The sequence below is a fragment of the Ochotona curzoniae genome, unplaced genomic scaffold (assembly GCF_017591425.1).
Source record: "Ochotona curzoniae isolate NIBS_2020 unplaced genomic scaffold, NIBS_Ocur_1.0 contig_2688, whole genome shotgun sequence".
Lineage (NCBI taxonomy): Eukaryota > Metazoa > Chordata > Mammalia > Lagomorpha > Ochotonidae > Ochotona > Ochotona curzoniae.
Window position 1 is genome coordinate 21,159,753 of NW_024465553.1, and position 18,325 is coordinate 21,178,077.

The 18,325-nt window shown below is 55.1% G+C and overlaps 1 protein-coding gene across 3 annotated transcripts in view; it reads left to right on the forward strand.

Annotated features, from left to right (window-relative positions):
- ACTN1 (actinin alpha 1) overlaps window positions 1-18,325 on the forward strand; it is an 84,699-nt gene that overhangs the window by 49,172 nt on the left and 17,202 nt on the right. For all 3 annotated transcript variants that reach the window (XM_040975398.1, XM_040975399.1, XM_040975400.1), the window contains exons 3-8: window positions 1,359-1,478; window positions 6,187-6,273; window positions 8,098-8,185; window positions 8,901-8,979; window positions 10,884-10,965; window positions 13,311-13,396. In XM_040975398.1, coding sequence (XP_040831332.1) covers window positions 1,359-1,478; window positions 6,187-6,273; window positions 8,098-8,185; window positions 8,901-8,979; window positions 10,884-10,965; window positions 13,311-13,396 — 542 coding nt within the window. The remainder of the gene's footprint in view (window positions 1-1,358; window positions 1,479-6,186; window positions 6,274-8,097; window positions 8,186-8,900; window positions 8,980-10,883; window positions 10,966-13,310; window positions 13,397-18,325) is intronic.

The window sequence follows — 18,325 nt, forward strand, 5'->3', positions numbered from 1 at the left end:
CTGCTTATCAAAATGCAGACTCCTGGGAGGGGGCAGGGGTTGACTGTCTAGCAAGTTCTCCAGGGGCTTTTGCTGTCGCTAATGGTTGAGAACCCCTGGTCCCAGCCTTGGCCTGTTCTCAATCATTGTCTGCTATCCTTGTGGCAGGGTCCCTGCCCAGCCAGTGTGTACAGCTGGCAAGTGCCCACTGAGCTCAGGCAGGCGCCTGGTAGCACCTGCCAGTGAGGGTCGTGGTGCCCCGCCCACCATCCCTGCAGCCCCTGGGTCTCGCCTACCCCAAGCCTGGCGTGTTGCCTGGTTGAGCAGTGGCCTTAGCTTTGGGCGAACTCCAAGAGAAAGTCTTGATTTCATAAAAAGGCAGCTGTACTTCCCCGGGAGCCGACAGCCAGATCGTCTCTAGGGCAGGAAGTCTGCCTGTTTCCAGAAGCTGGCCTGGCTGGCTGCCGCCGCTCCAACGCGGTGGGCCTGGCCCAGCTTTGCAGTAGCTAGCCCCTTGAGTCCTCTTAGCTGGACCATTGCCCAGATAGGACAAGCATGGGAGAGGCCTGGGTGCCAGGCTCTCAAAGTTCTGGGATTCTGAAGGGCCTAGAAGCTCTGCAAGCTCTCCGTGTCACCATGTGCAGTACCTTTGCAGCTTTGAGTCCTTTCACGAGGCCCCTGGATGCGCTCCACTCTGGGATGAAGATACTGGACAGCCAGCTTCTGTGCCCATTTCCCCACAGTTTCTGACCTTGAACTCTGAGAGGCAGAAACTCTTGTGGAAACCCTTGGGGCGGGAGTAGGGGTTATGCCGGGACAGAGGGCTGGGGTGCAGCTGGGGTCACAGGAAGCCAGTGTCCTGGGACAGGGGCATTCTGCTCAAATGAGGAGGGGGACGCTGGAGGCAGCTTCCCCTAGATCGGGGAACTTTTCCAGAATGATCAGGGTGACCTTTGCCCCACTGCTAGAACAAAAGAGCCTGTGGTTCCTTCCGTGTGATCCCCTGGCAGCAAAGATCCTCCTGTTCGTTCTAAGTTCTTCCTTCTTCCCCCTCTTCTTTGGAAGAACACTCATCTTGGTGTTTGCTGCCTGTGTGTGATCACGTATGTCTCCCCATCTAAGGTCCCGGGGTATCATTACACAAAGCCTGGAAGCAGTTTTTCAGCCCCCTCTTCGTAGCATCCCTACCGTGGGTGCGTGTCGGGGCTTATGAGCGCACCACGAGGGGCCATGCACATGCCGGTTTAGGTCTGAGAAGAGGCAGGCTGGACAGGGCAGCATTGTGCTGTGCCTGTGACACACACACACACCTGCTGAAGGTGCGCCCTGCCTGGCTGACAGCAGCTCACCTCCCTTCTCTGCCCACTTGATCCACGCAGGCGAACGCCTGGCCAAGCCCGAGAGAGGCAAGATGAGGGTGCACAAGATCTCCAATGTCAACAAGGCCCTGGATTTCATAGCCAGCAAAGGCGTCAAGCTGGTGTCCATCGGCGCCGAGGGTGAGTACCCACCACCACGCCATTCACCCCGATGTTGTCTGCGGCTAGGGAGGGTGCCCAGTCGTTGCTGGGGGCACTTGGAAGTGGTTCCCCCAGGACTGCGGACTGCTCTGCTCACGCAGCCCTTGCATGTTCTGCCCTGCCCCCCAGCTGCTTCCTGCTCCATCCTCAGCCAGATCCTGGTGCCTTGCAATCTGGGGGTGGGGGTGAGGGTGGGGGGGCGGAATGCCGTCCTTCTTCTCCGCCATTTGGCCAGAACCGAACAGATCCGTGCCTGGGGCTCTGGAAGGGGAAGGGGAGAGTTGCCAGCACATTGGGTGGCTGGGGGATGCCTGAGGTTCCCTGGACTGCAGGGAGCCACTAGACACAAATCCTTAGGGACGTCTTGGTGTTTTTCCTCTCACTTAGAAAAGCTGTTTAAACCACTACGAGACATCTTTAGAACGTTCATGGAAAATGCGCATTACGAAAAAAAAAAATGCTTGGATTTAAAAAAAAAAAATTTTTTTTTGCACCAAAATAAACACATCTTTAAATTCCATTATTTTGTAAGCTTTTTGAAGTCCCTTCATATCAGCATGTCCCTAATGATTAAACAAAGGTAAAACAGTTCGCTTTCTGTAAGCTTTATTTGAAAGGCAGAGAGACATGCTCCCTCTTTTGGCTCACTACCTCCAGGCCTGCAACTGCCCAGGAACCCCAGGAACTCCAGGGCTTTGACGTGCGTGGGTGGTAGGAACCCTTCCACCTGGTACACATGAGCCGGAAGCTGGAATTAGCAGATGGGACTCAGGCGCAGGCACTGTGGGATGCAGCTGCCCCACGCAGCACCTGCCCCACACAGCACCTGAGCCGCTGTGCCCGACACCCATCGCAGCTCAGCCGCCTGAGCACAGGATGGGCAGGGAGACATGGAGTTAAAAAGTCCTAACCCTCAAGCAGCATGGCTGTGGATTCAGCAAATATTTACTGGGCAGCTGTTTAGAGAACTATGCACGTTCCCCTTGCTCTGAGTGGAGCCATGACTGTGGGCACACTGCATGCTCCACTCTGGCCGGTCCGTGAGCCCAAGGCAGCAGCATCACCACAAAAATCTCTACTCGCACCCCTAGCAGGCAGCTGCTCCACCTTTGGTCCCCACGCAGCCGTGGGAAAACAGGTGCTTGCAAAGGTTAGGCTCCTTGCCCAGGACCCACACATGGCCAAGCCTGAGCTGAAATCCAGGTGTGTGTGACGCCAGGGAAATGCTCTCCTCTCCCGAGCACGACCGATGACCGCTTCCTCTCTGCTGGGACTCAGCAGCTCAAGTGCCCCGGCCCGCCTGTCAGCATACAGACCTCGCTGCCGCGGCTTTCAGTAAACATCAGTGCACAGGGCAGGCAGAGGTCAGGAGCTGCGACAGAGACCATATGGCTCTTCCAGCAGGGCTGGCGCTGCGGTGTCACTGCTAAAGCTGCCGCCTGCAACCCCAGTGTATCCCACATGTCAAGTCAGATCTACAGAAAGAAGGAGAGACAAAAGGGTCTTCCATCTTCTGGTTCATTCCCCAATTGGCCACAATGGTCAAAGCTGAGCTGATCTGAAGCCAGGAGCCAGGAGCTTCTTCGGAGTATCCCTCATGGGTGCAGAGATCTTCATCTGCTGGTTCATTCCCCAGTGCCTGCAGTAGCCGGGGCTGGAGCAGGTCCAAGCTGGCAGCCTGGCACTCGAATCCAGTCTCATGTGGGTGACAGGGACCCAACTGTTTGAGCCGTCACCTTGCTGTTTCCCAGGGTGCCCATCAGCAGGGAAGCTGGATTTGGAAGTGAAGCCAGAATTTGAACCCGAGTGCTCTGTTACAGCAAGTGGGCGTCACAGATGGGCCCCTAACCACTGTGCCCAGTGCTCACCTCAGTGGTTGGGATTGCACCACAAAGGGGGCATGAGAAAGAGGTTTTATTTAGAAGCCTGGTGGCTTGGGTGTCAACAACTGGGAATGGTCTTGTTGGTGTGTTGTCTGTCCTTAGGATGCAGGGGTTAAGAGGTGCAGTGGCCAACGTGTTGGATGGGGAGGTGGTCCTGGGCTTCCAGCTTCTATCACTTGGAACTTCTACAGTATCGTTCTTTCTCTCCCCTGGAGTGGGGGGAAGGGAGAAGCAGGTTCCTAGTGCAAACAGGATACGAGTAGCCTTGTAGTTCCCTATAGACCGGGAAGGGGAAACCCAGACAAGCCTGCTGGCTCCCACTCCCAGGACAGACATTATTAATCAGTCACTGAGGTTGTTCCGATGGAGCCTGCTTGTGGCCTTGGGCCCAGCATTCCTGGCAGGTGCCTGCCATAGCGCTGCCTGTAGGATGGCCATCCCCCTACTGCAGCCACAGAAATGTCTGATAAAATGGGGAGCAGGGCGAAGAACCTCCGGGTAGGCCCTGAAGGTGGGGGAGTCCGTGGGAACTGGGCTGGGGTGGTGCGTGGCCCAGCTAGCTGCACTGTGAGGGTCTCACTGACCATGGCTCCAGGTGAGGCTTTCCTGTTGAGGTGGTCCTGGGGTCTGTAGTTTCCAGGCTGGGGCTGTGCTTGGTAGCTTCTCCCTAAAGTGAGTCTACACAGATTCCTTGCTTGGCATCTCAGCTCATTGACCGGGGATAGATTCCTAGGGAGAATTTCAGCTCAGAAAGTCAAACGACTTCAGCATGCATGCTGTCTTTTGCTACAGTATCTTCCAGTTTATACTGTGGCTTCAGCATGGTGGTCTTGTTAACATAAGGTATGCGTGCGTGTGTGTGTTAACTTTGCTAATTTAATAGCTAGGAAATGGCTTATTACTCTGATTACATGTGAGATGGAACATTCTGGTAAGTGGGTTATTTATAGGTCATGATTTGGGGCTGATCTGTTTGTGGCTTTAGCCCGTATATCCAATGAGACGTTAGGCTTACTGTCTTCTCGGTGAAAATCAGCTTTTGGATTCTTAGATGTGAAACCATTACAAGTCGCAAATGAAAATATTTTTTTAAATATATTTATTTAGTTGGAAGAGAGAGTTAGAGAGAGAGGAAAAGGCAGGGACAAAGATTGACCCTCCATTTGCCACAGCAGCCAGGGCTGGACCAGACCAGAGCCAGCGGCTGTGTCCAGGTCTGCCGTCTTGGGCTGTCTTCTGGTTGCTTTCCAGGGCATTAGTAGGAAGCTGGACCGGGAGTGAAGTGGCTGGCACTGGACCTGGCACCTGTATGGGATGCTGGTACTTCAGACAGTGCAACGCACTACGCCACAGCACCAACTCCACACTGATGAAGTTCTCCAAGCTGACTCTGCTTCCCCAATACTTTGCCCTGTGTCACTTGTTCGTGCCACCGTAGTGATCACCTTCTTTGTCTCCGTGGAAGGAGATTGTGCCCCCCGGTGTCACTTCTTCCCCCTTGTTCAGGCTAAATCCTGCCGTGCCCTCACACCCTCCGAGAGGCCCAGCGCTGTGGCCTGCCTCCAGCGCTACCATTCCCTGCTCAGTACCAGCACGGCCGTGGAGCAGCGGGTCACTTTTTTGAAAGTTAGCACCTTATTTATTTACATTTATTTGAAAGCAAAGGAGAGCAAGAGAGAGACACAAGCCTTCTGTTTACTTGTTCACCCCAAATGTCTGCCGTGGCTGGAGCTGGGCCAGGCTGAAGCCCAGAGCCTAGAGCTCAGTCTGGGGGTCTCCTAGCGGGTTCCTGGGGTACAGCCACTTAGACTATAGCTAGTCCTCCTCTCACTCACCCCACACCAGGGTGTACGTTGGCAGGAAGCTGGAACCCAGCAGCACTGGGGCTCAATCCAGACACCCCAATGTAGGATGCGGGCTAGCCAAGCAGTGTTTTCACTGCCTCGTGTTTGAGCAAGGGGCTGAGCCCTTGGGGTCTGACTTCCTTAATGGAAAGGCATTCTTGGTTATGGGGTTTGTGGGACGCAAACTTCAATGGACACAGACTGTGGGAATCAGGACACCCTGGAAACTGCCCCTTCCTGTGCTTCTGCTGGGGCTCCCCTCCAAGTAGGACTGCGGGTAGGGAAACATGAAGTCGTGTTTGGGCGACGTTTTTCTAACGGAGATGAGGATAAGGAGGCTTCATTTGAGTGTCAATGGTTGAGCCCTCATGCCCGTAACTAGGTCAAAATGTAGGTGTCTCAGAAAGGGGCTTGTTCCTGCTTGGATTCCCTGCTTTTTCCTGGGCACAGAGGTGGGGAAGGTGGTAACAGAATCGATAGCACTTGAAAGTCTAGGGTGTGCTGTTTAGTCTAAAGAGAGCGGGCCATCTTTTGTGATCTTAAACTGGCTTTGTAAGAAGAGGGTCTGAAGAGCTGTCACCCATGGGGAGGTTGACATGGGAATCAGTGGGTCATTGCTGACTTTCTGCCTCTCACCTGGCTCTCTGTGTGTGGACGGCTGTCTGGGGAGCTGACTCCGTACCCACTCCAGCTCGTGGAATTGCCAGAACATCTGAGATGGCTGGGAGAACCATCCCCTCTTCTGGGTCAGGCCGGGGGAGCCCCATTCAGGGTTTGGGGCGCCCTCTTGTGGCCCTTCCCCGAGGCACACGGCTGGCGTTGACTCCATTTCTCCGCTGGCACCTGCACCTGTCACACTGGCTCCTAGCATCCTGTGTTCCTGGCGCAGGCCGTGGTGGGTGCCGTGGGCGCTGCCCGCGTCTCTGCTTGTCCTGACATGTCCTGTGGCTGTCTCTGTAGAGATTGTGGACGGGAACGTGAAGATGACCCTGGGCATGATCTGGACCATCATCCTCCGTTTCGCCATCCAGGATATCTCCGTGGAAGGTAGGCTTCTGCGCGGCTCTTGCTCTCCCCCAGGGCCTCCAGCAGCTCCAGCTCCATGTGCAACCTCCGCTTGGAGAGGATTCTCCCTCACTCCATACAGAGGACCCTGCCGCATGGGCCACGCCTCCTCTGCTCCTCATCTGTTTTAGGGCTTCTGCCCTGTCTCCTGGTCTGTAAGGACATGTTGGGCTGCCGATCCCCATAGATGTATGGGCAAACTACCCTCTTTGGAAGAGCCCGAGGCTGCAGCGAGAAGTATCTTGCAAACCTTACTGGGCAGTAGCAGCCCAGAGAGGGAGGGAGGAGCTGACCCAGGCCCTCCTCGCTGCTCCCCTAGCTCTCTCTGCTGGCCGCATCGCAGAACTGCAAGGGCTACCGTGGTCCGGAGCAGTGACTGGTGGCTTAGGATTCTGCCTTCCAGCCATTGTTGAGTTTTGCTGTTGATGTGCATACATTTACTCTGCAATCTTTGCATGTTTGGTATGCACACAAGATACACACAGCCAGACATTTCAAACTGTCCAGTAATCCTGAGAGGAACCTTGTTTCTTGGATGACAGTAACATCTAGGTAGGAAGGAGTCCTCACGTTTTCTCCCCACTCAGCTGTGTGCAACCTGCTGGAGGCTGATGGAGGCTGACGGAGGCTGATGGAGGCTGACGGAGGCTGCTGGAGGCCCCGTCTGGAGGATGCTGGACGTGTGGGTTCCCTGGACCATCAACCCTTCCTGCCACAGGGAAGCAAATCTGACGTGGTTGCTGATTTTGTACCACCATCACGTCTTTGAATAAAAAGGAGCAGGGAGAAGGAATTTATATAGATTTGCTTTATTTTATTTTATTTATTGCTTTTTATTGGAAAGGCAGATATACAGAGAGAAGGAGAGACAGAAAGGAAGATCTTCCGTCTGATGATTCACTCCCCAAGGGAGTGCAATGGCCGGTGCTGTGCTGATCTGAAGCCAGGAGCCAGGAACTTCTTCCAGGTCTTCCACGCGGGTGCAGGATCCCAAGGCTTTGGGCCATTCTCCACTGCTTTCCCAGGCCACAAGCAGGGAGCTGGATGGGAAGTGGGGCCGCCAGGATTAGAACCGGTGCCCATATGGGATCCCGGGAGGTGTTCAAGGCGAGGACTTTAGCCACTACACTATTGCGCTGGGTCCATTTACTTATTTTTTATTTGAAAGGTAGATTTACAGAGAGGAGAGAAGAAGATCTTCCATCTGTTGGTTCACTCCCCAAGTGGTTGCAACGGTTGGAGCTGAGCCAATCCGAAGCCGGGAGCCCCAGGAGCTTTTTCTGGGATTATATGTGGATACAGCGGCCCAAGGACCTGGGCCATCCTCTGCTGCTTTCCCCAGCCCCAAGCAGGGAGCTGGATGAAAAATGGCACAACTGGGACACGAACTGGTGCCCGTATGGGATGCTAGTGCCTGCATGTGGGGGATCAGCTTGTTAAAGCACAGCACTGGCCCCAGGAGAAGGAATTCTGAAAGTGTGGCTGGCTATTTGCCATGGAGTGGTTCAATCACCAAATGGCAAAAAAGTTGGGCCTTCGCCACAAGGCCAAGCATTGCCACATCTCCGACATGAAAGGCCGCCTGACTGGCTCTGACACACCTCCTAGCCTGCTCTCCTGGCCCTCAGGTCACTCCTCCCACTCCCTCAAGGACGTGGACTTGCTGCCCAGGGTGTCTCCCCTTGTCCTGCTTGGTAGCAGCAAGGTGATGCACGCCCATGTGTCACGGTGGGGCCTCATGCCGCTGGCACCCGCTGTCCACACGGGTCAGCCCACTGACCTGTCCTACCACCCCCCTTCTTACAGAGACATCAGCCAAGGAAGGGCTGCTCCTGTGGTGTCAGAGGAAGACGGCCCCTTACAAAAACGTCAATATTCAGAACTTCCACATAAGGTGAGTGGCCGGTGTGGTGAGCCCTGGGTCCCTGGTTGGGGCAGTTTTGGTGCCAGAACAGCGTTAAGACCCCCAGGGGAAGCGGGGAAGCACCTGGCCGTGGGAAGAGGTGTTGGTGGGCTGCCTGTGGTTCACAGTCACGCTACCAAGGAGGCCCCGAGGAGAATGTTCCAGAAACCGCAGGCTGGGGCCAGGGACCATGGTAGGTGTTGGAGTAGCAGCTTTGTCCCAGTGTCCGAGATTTGCAACAGGAAGGAATGTCTCTTTCCCAGTCCGTCTTCTCCTAACTCCACTTCCGAAGAATTAGGGATCAGGGTTCGAAAAGTTCTTGGCAAAATGAGTACTATGAAAAAATTATGCTTGGGTATCAAATGATTTCTTGCCAAAATAAATTCTGCTTAAAAAAAAAATGAGAGATAGTAAATTTTTGATCTGCTGGCTTGGCCACCAAATGCCCATGTGAGCCAGGACGGGGCTGGGGCCGTAGCTGGGAGCACAATGCAGGTCTCTGATGTGGTGGCATGAACCAGGCACTCAACGGGCATCAATGCCCTGCTTCTAGGGGTCTGCGTGGTCAGGAGGCAGAGCTGATCTCTAACCACTGGGCCTCAACGCCTGCCTGCCTTTGGTTAGGGCCGGGCTGCCTGGTAGGGCGGGGTGGGGTTGGACAAGGGTGCCGGTCTCACCGACTCGCTCTCTCCCTCACCCTGGGCAGCTGGAAGGATGGCCTCGGGTTCTGTGCTTTGATCCATCGCCACCGGCCCGAGCTGATAGACTACGGGAAGCTGCGGAAGGTGAGTGCCCTCACCTGACCTCGCCCTCTGGCTGGGCAGGGGGCGGAGGGGGGGGCGGAAAACGGGGCAGGGTCTTCCCTGCCCTGACAGGTGTCTGCCTCTTAGGCCAGCCAGACCTGTGCAGATGTGAGCAGACAAGGCACTTGCCGGTGGGGACTCCTTTGTGACAGAGGCCCATGGGCTGATATCTGGCCTGCTGGGAGAAATAGGTGCATGACCGAGGCAGCCTTAACCACATCCCTGCCTTCTCTCCTTCCGTAAGGTGGTGCTGCTCACTCCCAGCCGCGCTGCAGGCTCAAGGTGGCTCCCCCACTGCCTCTCCCCAGCCATGAATTCCTACCTGGCTGCAACTGGGAGGTCTTTGTTGTGACTTTGTTGCTTGGTTTCCCCTACACTTCTGTCCTGAGATTACCTGTGTGTGTGTGTGGATCCAAGGGTAGAGAAGCAGGTGAATGCTGCCTCTTTCTGATGTCCGAGCTGGGTCAGGGCCTGAGCTGAGCATCCCTGCCCTGCCCTGCCTTGCCCCGCCCCGCCCCGCGACTGTGTGACTGAACTCATGAGCGCCCCCTTCTGTCCACGTCAGTGCCAAGAGGCTACCTGGCCAGGCATCCTTTGGGAGAGCAGCTAGCCGCCCAGCCCTGTGCGGGGTCAAGTCCTGGGCTATGTGGACAGCAAGCATCTGCCCTTTCCCTTCTCAGAGGGCACAGGGTTCCATTCCCCTGACTTAACTTCAGTTTTTTCAAAAAAGATTTATTAATTTTTTGAAGGAGTTACAGGGAGACAGAGATCTTGCATCTACTGGTTCACCTCCCAAATGGCTATCCTGGCTGGGGCTGGGCCTCGCCAAAGCCAGGCACCTGGGACGCGGTCAAGTCTCCTGTGTGGAGGCAGGGAGCCAGAGGCATGGGCACCATCTTCCACTGCTGGATTGGAAGAGGAACTTCCAGAATTTAAACTAGTGCTCCTACGGGATGCCGGCTACAGTGGCGTCTATAATGACACCAGTTCCTGACTGTACTATTTCACAAGGGCAATAAGTCACTTTTGAGGCCAAGGCAGGAAGTCTCTGAGGTGGCCATTATTCGAACACATGGTCACTGCAGCAAACAGCAGCGGAGGCCTAGGTGGGCAGCGCCTTCCACCATCGGTGAGCCCGAGAACCCATAAGAGCCCAGTAAGGAACCTGGCCTCAGACAGGGTGTTTGCCTCCTTAAGATTTTATTGTGTTTTGTTTTAACGCACGCACACATATAAGACATACAACATATTGTGGCAGCTATGTTTGATCACACGTTGAAGGGTGTTAGGCATGTGTGCGTGGCGTTGTCCACCCATCGCCATCACCCATTTCCAGAACCCTCTCAGCTGATGCCCACCCCTGTCCTAAAGCCCACTTCTTCCTCCCCTTCAGTCCCTAGGCGCCACATGCCCACTTTCTGCCTCTCCGAGTCAGGCTGCTCCGAGAGGGGAATTCTCTGGGGTTTGTCCCTGGTGGTGTAGCCTGTCACACTGGCCTTCCGGCCTGAGGGTGACTTGTCCCCCCTCTTGTGTGTCTGAACCTGCTTGCTTATTCATTGGTCCACAGATGCCCCCTGGGGCCATATCTTTGGTAACGCTGCTGTGGCAATGGGTGTGTGAGACCTTCCTTCTAGTAATTTCTGTGGAGAGCCAGGAACAGAACTGCTGATTGTGATGGGGCTGCTGTGTTATCTCACCTAAGTCTGAGGAGCGGGAAAGAACCTTCTAACTCTCCAGCCAATGAGAATAACCTTCTGCACCCAGAGCTGCCTCCTGAGAGGGGCTGGCAGGCAGTCACCTCGGGCCCCTGTTTTGACTGCCTCCCGAGTGGAGGCGTCCCCAGGGTCCTTGTCTCGGTTCTTATCAGTCTCTCCTTCTCCCTGTAGGACGATCCCCTCACAAACCTCAACACGGCCTTCGATGTGGCGGAGAAGTACCTAGACATTCCCAAGATGCTGGATGCTGAAGGTGAATGGCGGCCACCACCTGCCAGCCAGCAGTTGGGGGCAGTGGGTGGGGAGGTCGGGAATTCCGTAACTCCCTGAGTTTGGAAAGGTAAGGTAGCAGCTGGCATGGCTCAGGACTTTGAGGCCGTTCATGCGTTGGTCACCTAAGGATGGCTCTTGGAGTCGCAGTAGAGGGTGCTAGCTCAGGACCGGAGGTCCCCCCCCGGCTGCCAGCCATCTTGCAGGGGTCTCTCTCTTTACCCTATGAACCCTGGGCTGATCTGCAGTCTGTAGATGACACACTGGCCTTGATCTTGCCGTGACCATGGACTGTGTGTGCTGCGCCCTCCCGTTATTGTCACAGTCTTGGCAATCCTGGGGACCAGCCCTGGCTGGGGCTCCCCAGTGCTGCAGCTTCCCTACGCTGCCTGACCAACACAGCAAACCCAGCCTGAGCAAGGGGCTCCTGTGCCTCATAGGGTTAGACCGTGCTTAGGGACAGGCTGGGGTTTGATACAAGAGCGTCTGCACCAAGGATGGGAGCCTGGGGTGGGAAAGGGTGTTTGTGCCATGCAGAGCTTCTCTCGGGGTGCACAGAGGTTGAGGAGATGAGAGGAAGGCCTCTGGAAGCTTGGCCTGAACCTTGAGATTGGACTCCGTGCCTTCCGCTCTTCTTGCCTCTTGCAGGGCCGGGTGCACCATGGCCACCTCCCCTCTGGGACTCCTTGGCTTTAAATACTCTAGTTCCCTGTGTTGGGGCTGGACAGGCGATCCAAGCCTGCTTTCTTCCCCTTCTCTCCCTGCCCCACCAATTGCTGCTTTACTCCTCCAAGGCCCACACCGTCCAGGGCTGGGCTGAGCTGGGCTGAACTGGGCAAGGGCTGGGCAGGGCTGGGCTGAGCTGGGCTGAGCTGGGCTGGGGCTGGGCTGGGCTGAGCTGAGCTGGGCTGGGGCTGGGCTGGGCTGGGTTGAGCTGGGCTGAGCTGGTTGAGGGTTGGGCTGGGCTAGTGTTGGGCAGGGCTGGACTGGGATAGGCTGGGCTGGGCTGAAGCAAGGCTGGGGCTGAGCTGAGCTGGACTGAGCTGGGTTGGAGCTGGGCTGGGCTGGAGCCAAGAGCCAGGAACTCAATCCAGCGTCCCCCGTGTGCATAACAGAGACCCATTAGCCTCGAGTCAAACACAGCCACTGCGATATGGAACATGGGGTCCTTCATTACTAGACCGAGCACCCACCTCATCCCTGGCTTTCGAAGTTTCACGGTGTCATAAGAACATCTTCAATCACTTCCAAACACACAAAAGCAGAAAGGATGTTATAATGAGCTTTTGTGTTTCTGTTATCCAGATGGAATGAGTGAGACTTTGAGACTTTGTCACACTTTTTCCTTTTTCTAAAAAAAAATTGAAATAGGTTAAAGCAAATATCAGCTATGTACTTAAAAGAACATACTTTGAAAATATTGATATTTTCTTCTAGAGCCATAAAATAACTCCCACAGCTGGCAAATTGACAGTCATTTTTTTCTTTATTAAAAAAAATGATGTGTTTAATTGAAAGGCAGCTTTACACAGAGGGAGGCAGAGATCTCCCGTGCACTGGTTAACTCTTTGGACAGCCAGAGCTGGGCCAGGCTAACGCCAGGCACCAGGAACTGCTTCTGGGTCTCCCACGTGGGTGCAGGAGCCCAAGGACTTGAGCCATCTGCTCTTCTCCCAGACTGATATCAGGGAGCTGGAGCAGAAGTGGCCTCACTCAGACTTGAACTGGTGCCCACATGGGATGCTGGCGCCATAGGCAAGTGCTTTACCTGCCTACACCACAGCCCCGGCCCCAGCAGTAATTTCTTCATGTATCCACTGCTGAGTTCAAGATCAGATTTCCCTAGCTGTCTAGGAATGTGTCTCATCCATCTGCTGTAGTCAGCAGGCATGGCCCTTGCGCGTTAGATGCCCTTTGTCTTATCCACAGCTCTTTCCCCCGTCTTCCGCCATGAGTTTGGGACAGAAAGCAGACTTGCTGCCCTATAGGGTATAACCTGTCTAGGGTTTGCTGTTTGCTTCCTCGGGCATCATTTCACTTGTTTCCCTAATGTATCTGAAAGGCAAGGAGACAGAAGTCTGCCATGCACTGCTTCATTCCCCAAATGCCTAACAACCTCTAGGGCTGGTCCAGGCCAAAGCCAGGAGCTCAGATCACAACCCAAGTCTCTCACATGGGCGGCAATCCACCCACCCCCCTAGTCACTCGAGCCATCCTTTGCTGTCTGTCGAAGTGCCTGTTAGCAGGAAGCTAGAGGTGACTCCATGCTTTGGCGAGTGGAGTTCATGAGCTACTTAGCTGCATCTAACCTCAGTTTGTTCTCGACAGACATCGTCGGAACCGCCCGCCCAGATGAAAAAGCCATCATGACTTACGTGTCCAGCTTCTACCATGCCTTCTCTGGAGCCCAGAAGGTACCCAGGGCCCCCTCTGCTCCTCCCATGCCCAGCATACCTCATGCCCCACACCTCTCTTGCCTGCCCCTCCTTCCCCCATGGCAGGTACCCCGATGGTCTCGTCGATAGAGTTAGCCCCTGGTTCTGCAGTGGCGTGTTGGTCTTGCCTGGCCCCTCTCCCACCCCGTACCTCTGTTCTTTCATCTTCCCACTACTGTGACCTGAGACAATTGGACGAGGGCATCAGCAGGAAGGGCTGTGTGTGTGAGAGCGGGTGGGGCTGAGTCCCGGGAGGTGGGTGGGCAGCAGCTCTACCAGTTGCAGCAGCCCCTGGCTTGGCAGAGCTCCAGGGCTTCCCCTTGGGGGGCTGGTTGTGAGGACAGCTCCTTGTCTTTACAAACCCATTTTGCAAAAGTGCCGTCAAGCCCTTCCCTTTCCTGCACTGTGCCCTCAGACGTGACTTAGCAGATCTGTCCGCACTCCCTGTGAGCCCTAGTACCTTCTCCTGGACCCTGCCTAGGTCCCCCACCCCCCACCCCAAGTGATCCCAGAAAGAGGAAGAGACTCCACCTTCTGGGGCAGAGGATGGAAGGAAGCACTGTGAGCCCCTTCAAGTGTCCTGGCCCAGTTGTGCTCAGGGAGTGTTGGAGTCCAGTTGTGCGGGTTCTGCACCATGCAAGGGCACTCTGTGTATTGCAGGCTTAGGAGAGTTGGACATTTTCCTGACCAGGTTTAGCTCAGACAGTAGAATCCCCTTCCTCCAGAAGCCTCCCCTCCTAGGCCAGAAGACTCCAGAAGAAGCAGTCTTGACTGCAGAACTTCGTGACTTTGGGGGCCTCGTCCCTTGCTCGTGCTGGTGTCCCGCCTCCGCATGGTGTGCACGAACCTGTCCTGACGTGCATGACGGGACCCCCTGCCCACCCTCTGCCTTCCCGCCTGTCTCCGGCCCTCCCTCCTACCTACCTGCTCATCTCCAACCCACCCCCCGTCTTCGCTGCCATCTCATTTTTTACCCCTCTTTCCTCGCCCGCCTTTCATTTGTCTGTGTGCGCGCGCATCTGTCTGTGCTGTGTTTTTTTCTGTCCACCATGGCTGTTTGGGTTTATTCTGTGCTGCTGCTGCTGCTGCTGCCGCCGCCTACTTTCTCCTCTCAACCTCTTCTCCTTCTCTGTGCAGATGTGTAGGCCGGATGGGAAGGCCATGTAACCTAATGTTTCATGTCACTGCTACGCCTTCTCGGGTACGCAGAAGGTGAGCTCTCCCTCGGCCTCGCCCACTCTCCCTGCCGCCCTCCTGCCCCATCTCTCTCTCTCATTTCTCTCTCCACCTTGGATGCTCCAGCAGTAGACCCCAGGGGGAAAGGAGGGATGAGAACAAGGGGACAGGATGCCGTGTGAACCTGGGCCAGGACACTTGAAGATGCCAGAGAAGCTCAACTTCTGATGGCCCCTGGGGTCTCTGTCCCAATGCGCTGGGAAGAGCGGACACCCCCAAACAGAAAAGAAGTTCCTGGTCTCAGCCTCTTTCCTGCCCCGGTGTCTCCCCATTAAGAGCCTTTGCCCCAAGTGCCGTGGCTCTTGGTTCTACTTTTTGACTCATCCCTTTAGCATCCAGGACCCCTTTGTCTCTCTTCATCTCCTCCCTTCCTGCTTGAGCAGGGTCACCCTCCAAATACAGCTAGCAGCCAAGGGCAGGGAGCAGTCTTCCTGGGGTCCAGGCCAGATCGAGCCCTGCCCGGGGCTTCCCAGCCAGGACTGCCATAGCTGGTTGTGCAGGTTGCCCATGAGACAGGAGCACCCTCTGTGTGCTGCAGACAATGGAGATATGAATGTTGATTGCTCACATGATTCTGTGGATGTCACTGAAAATGTCTCTTAACAAAATCAGCATGGCATCTTTCTGATAGAAGCAACTTGGGGGAGGAGATGCCTTTGAAAGCATCCTACAGAGAGGCCCTTTGGGCTGGCAGCAGCCTTGCTCACTGCCGGTGCACTGCCCCTCCCTGGGCCCTCCTCGCCTTCCTCACAGGGCTCCTTGGCATGGGCAGAGTAGCCCACTGGGACTCATCCTGGCTGCCCAGCCCTCTCCCTGGCCTGTCTCCTATGTCCTCTTTCTCTCGGTCCCACCCCCTCTGCCGTTGCTCGCTCTGGTCATCCTCCCCCAAGCCCTGCCCCCCATCTTTGGGCTGGGACAAGCTTGCCTTGGTTGGTCCAGTAAGGTCACTCACTCACTCATGTGCCTGGCTTGGCTGATTTCTGTGGTGTACCCCCCTCTCTCCAACTCTCCTTCCTCCTCCTCTTCCACTTCCTCCTCTTGCCCTTCAGGATCTGCCCTGGGCTGCACGCCCACTGACGTTGGCCTTTCTTGCTTGGAGGCCTTCTCTGTGTCCTGGCTGATCAGAGCTTTGAAGGGGGTGTGATGTGCATGTCCATGCGCGGTGTGCACGCGGGGGGTGTACGTGTGGCAGCCTGCTCTTCTTCCAGAATCTCCCACTCCTTCGTTTTCCTTCACTCATCCCTGTTGCAACCATTTCACGCTGTATTTGTCCACATCCGAGGACAAGGTCACCAGTTGGGAGGGGTCTTTGTTGCCCCCGATCATGAGCTTAGCAGGCCAGCAGGATAGGAGCTCCTGTCCCTTGTGGTGGGGTGGGGCCACAGGAGGGAGAATTCTCTTTGCCTGGCATATCATCTTTATTGTGTCCATGGCTGGTGCTGATAAGTGAAAATCTACTGTCATGGAACCTAGGAGTGGAACTCAAGGCCCACAGCCATGGTGTACACTGACCATCTTCCGTGGGTGTAAGCGCACCTGTGTTGGACAGGTTGGTGTGGGATTCTAACTCTTGCTGCACTTCCCTCTCCCTTCCTGATCCCACACAGGGAGGGAGAATGAATGGTGGAAAGCACCAAGAGTATTTGTTTAATGTAGTCCATGTGTTGAAGTTTAAGGTGGTCGCCTAGGAGGTTATTTCTGAGAACCAACCCTTGACAGCGTGAACTTGATCTGGATGCTTTCAGGAGCAGGTGGAACTTCGGCATCCATTCTTCCGTTCCACAGTCCAAGGGCGAGGGTGTGGAGAACCCGACCTGATCCTGCCCTGGAGTTGGTGGTCTGAGAAGCCAGCAGTGGTTGAAAGGAGCAGTGTCTGCTGAGCCCTAGATCCGCCCAGGGATGGGGTGGGGCACACAGGGCTCTGAGAAGGTTCTCCGGCACAGCATACACTTGACCTCAAGAGTCTTAGACTAAGGGTCCACACAGAAAAGGGCATGCCTCACTGTTGAGAAGCACAGCTCACAGCTTGCACAGCCCAGCTTTGAGCTGGGAGAGAGCAGCCTATGAGAGGATGCAGGTTAGCATCCCCTCAACTACCTGTGCGGAGAGAGACGGGGGCAGGGGGAGAAGAAACCAGGAGCCCCGTCAGAGGTGGCGGCAGCAGGAGAGAAGCTTGTGCCATCAGGGGTTAGCTCCACTCTGTCCCCTTGCCCAGCCTGGTCCTGCCTTCATCCCTTCTCCTTGGGGACACTGGGCCCTTGGTCTCGTGAGCAGAAATGCCAGAGCTGGGGCTGATTCAGGACATGTGGAAAGAGAAGGCTGTGGGAGGGGACAAAGAAAATAACACTTAGACCAGGGAGAGTTTGGTCTAAAAATGTCACCAGCGAGAGCCTTGTGGCACTCACGTGGATCTGTGGGATGTGGAGTCAAGGCGTGTCGTTTGGCCATGTTTGGATGTCTGATGTTACCTTGGTGGATGCCGACTGTTAGGGTGGCACGTTGGCTTGGCACAGCTAAGACTTTGGGGATAGTAGTCTGAAACTTTTTTAAAGTTCCTCATTAATAGAGAAATAGTAATGCAACTGCATGTTAGCTGTATAGTACAGCTTAAAGTAAGTCACAAAACAAATACGCAAACACAAACCATGAAGTAGGAAGCCCGTATATCTTAGTCTATCCTTAAGCCTTGGAAATAAGCACTTGGCCTGTTTCTGTGGAATGAGGCTACTTCCAAAAGCTCATGGAAAGTGGGATTAAAATACAAGTTTATTTTGGTGCAAAAAAAAAAAAATTGGAAGCCACTTGTAGGGTGTCCACAGTCCAAGGGCCTTGGGGAGTCCCCTGGATGCTCTCACATGGTGCACTCACCTGCCTTTGGCTCTTTCCCTTGTTACCTGTGGGGGTCCTGTTGGCTGCAGCAAGCTCTCTGAGTCTTCTCATGCTGCTTGCTTGGGTCCAGCTCCTCTTGCACAAATAACAGGACCCTCCCAGCATGGGCTTCTGAAACTGCTTCAACTCAGAACAAATGTTCTCTTTGAGCTTCTATCTTGTCTCCCAAATATCCCAATGGTGTATGAGGTTCTTGTAGCCAGGGGAGCCCCAAGTTAGAAAGCCAGAAAGTTGGCATCACTGGAATAGGCCCTGCACCTGCCATCAAGAGGTCTCTACTCCAGGCCCCCCAGGCCCTGGATGCCCAGTTGGACCCGTACCTCCCGAGCTGATCTCATCTGAGGCTGAGGCTGGTGGAGGCTGACCCTGCTTCATCAAGGGACTGCTGTGGAAGCACCCTGCAGTAGGCTTCCTCCAGAAAGGCCCCCTTTGCCCCTGGGACAGCCAGCTCAGACCCCAGGAAGTTCAAGTACAGACAGACCCATTTATAATCCTGGGGCCGAAGCACTCATGGTGAGCTGACTATGTATGGAGAGAAAGGTGGGCCTTATAACAGCAAGGCCTGCAGCCACCCTATCCCCTCTTGTGAATGTCAGCCTGGAAGGGACACCCCTGGGCTTTCCCTTGCCCTGCTCTGGCCTTTAAGGGAGGTAACCAGCATGCTGTGGACAGCCTGATAATGATAAGGGCAGGTAACAAAGCAGCGGGGCTCCCAGGACCCTGCCCTCTCCGGAGCCCCTGCCTTTTGGGACAGGTGCAGGCAAGAAATTGCCCTCCTAGCTT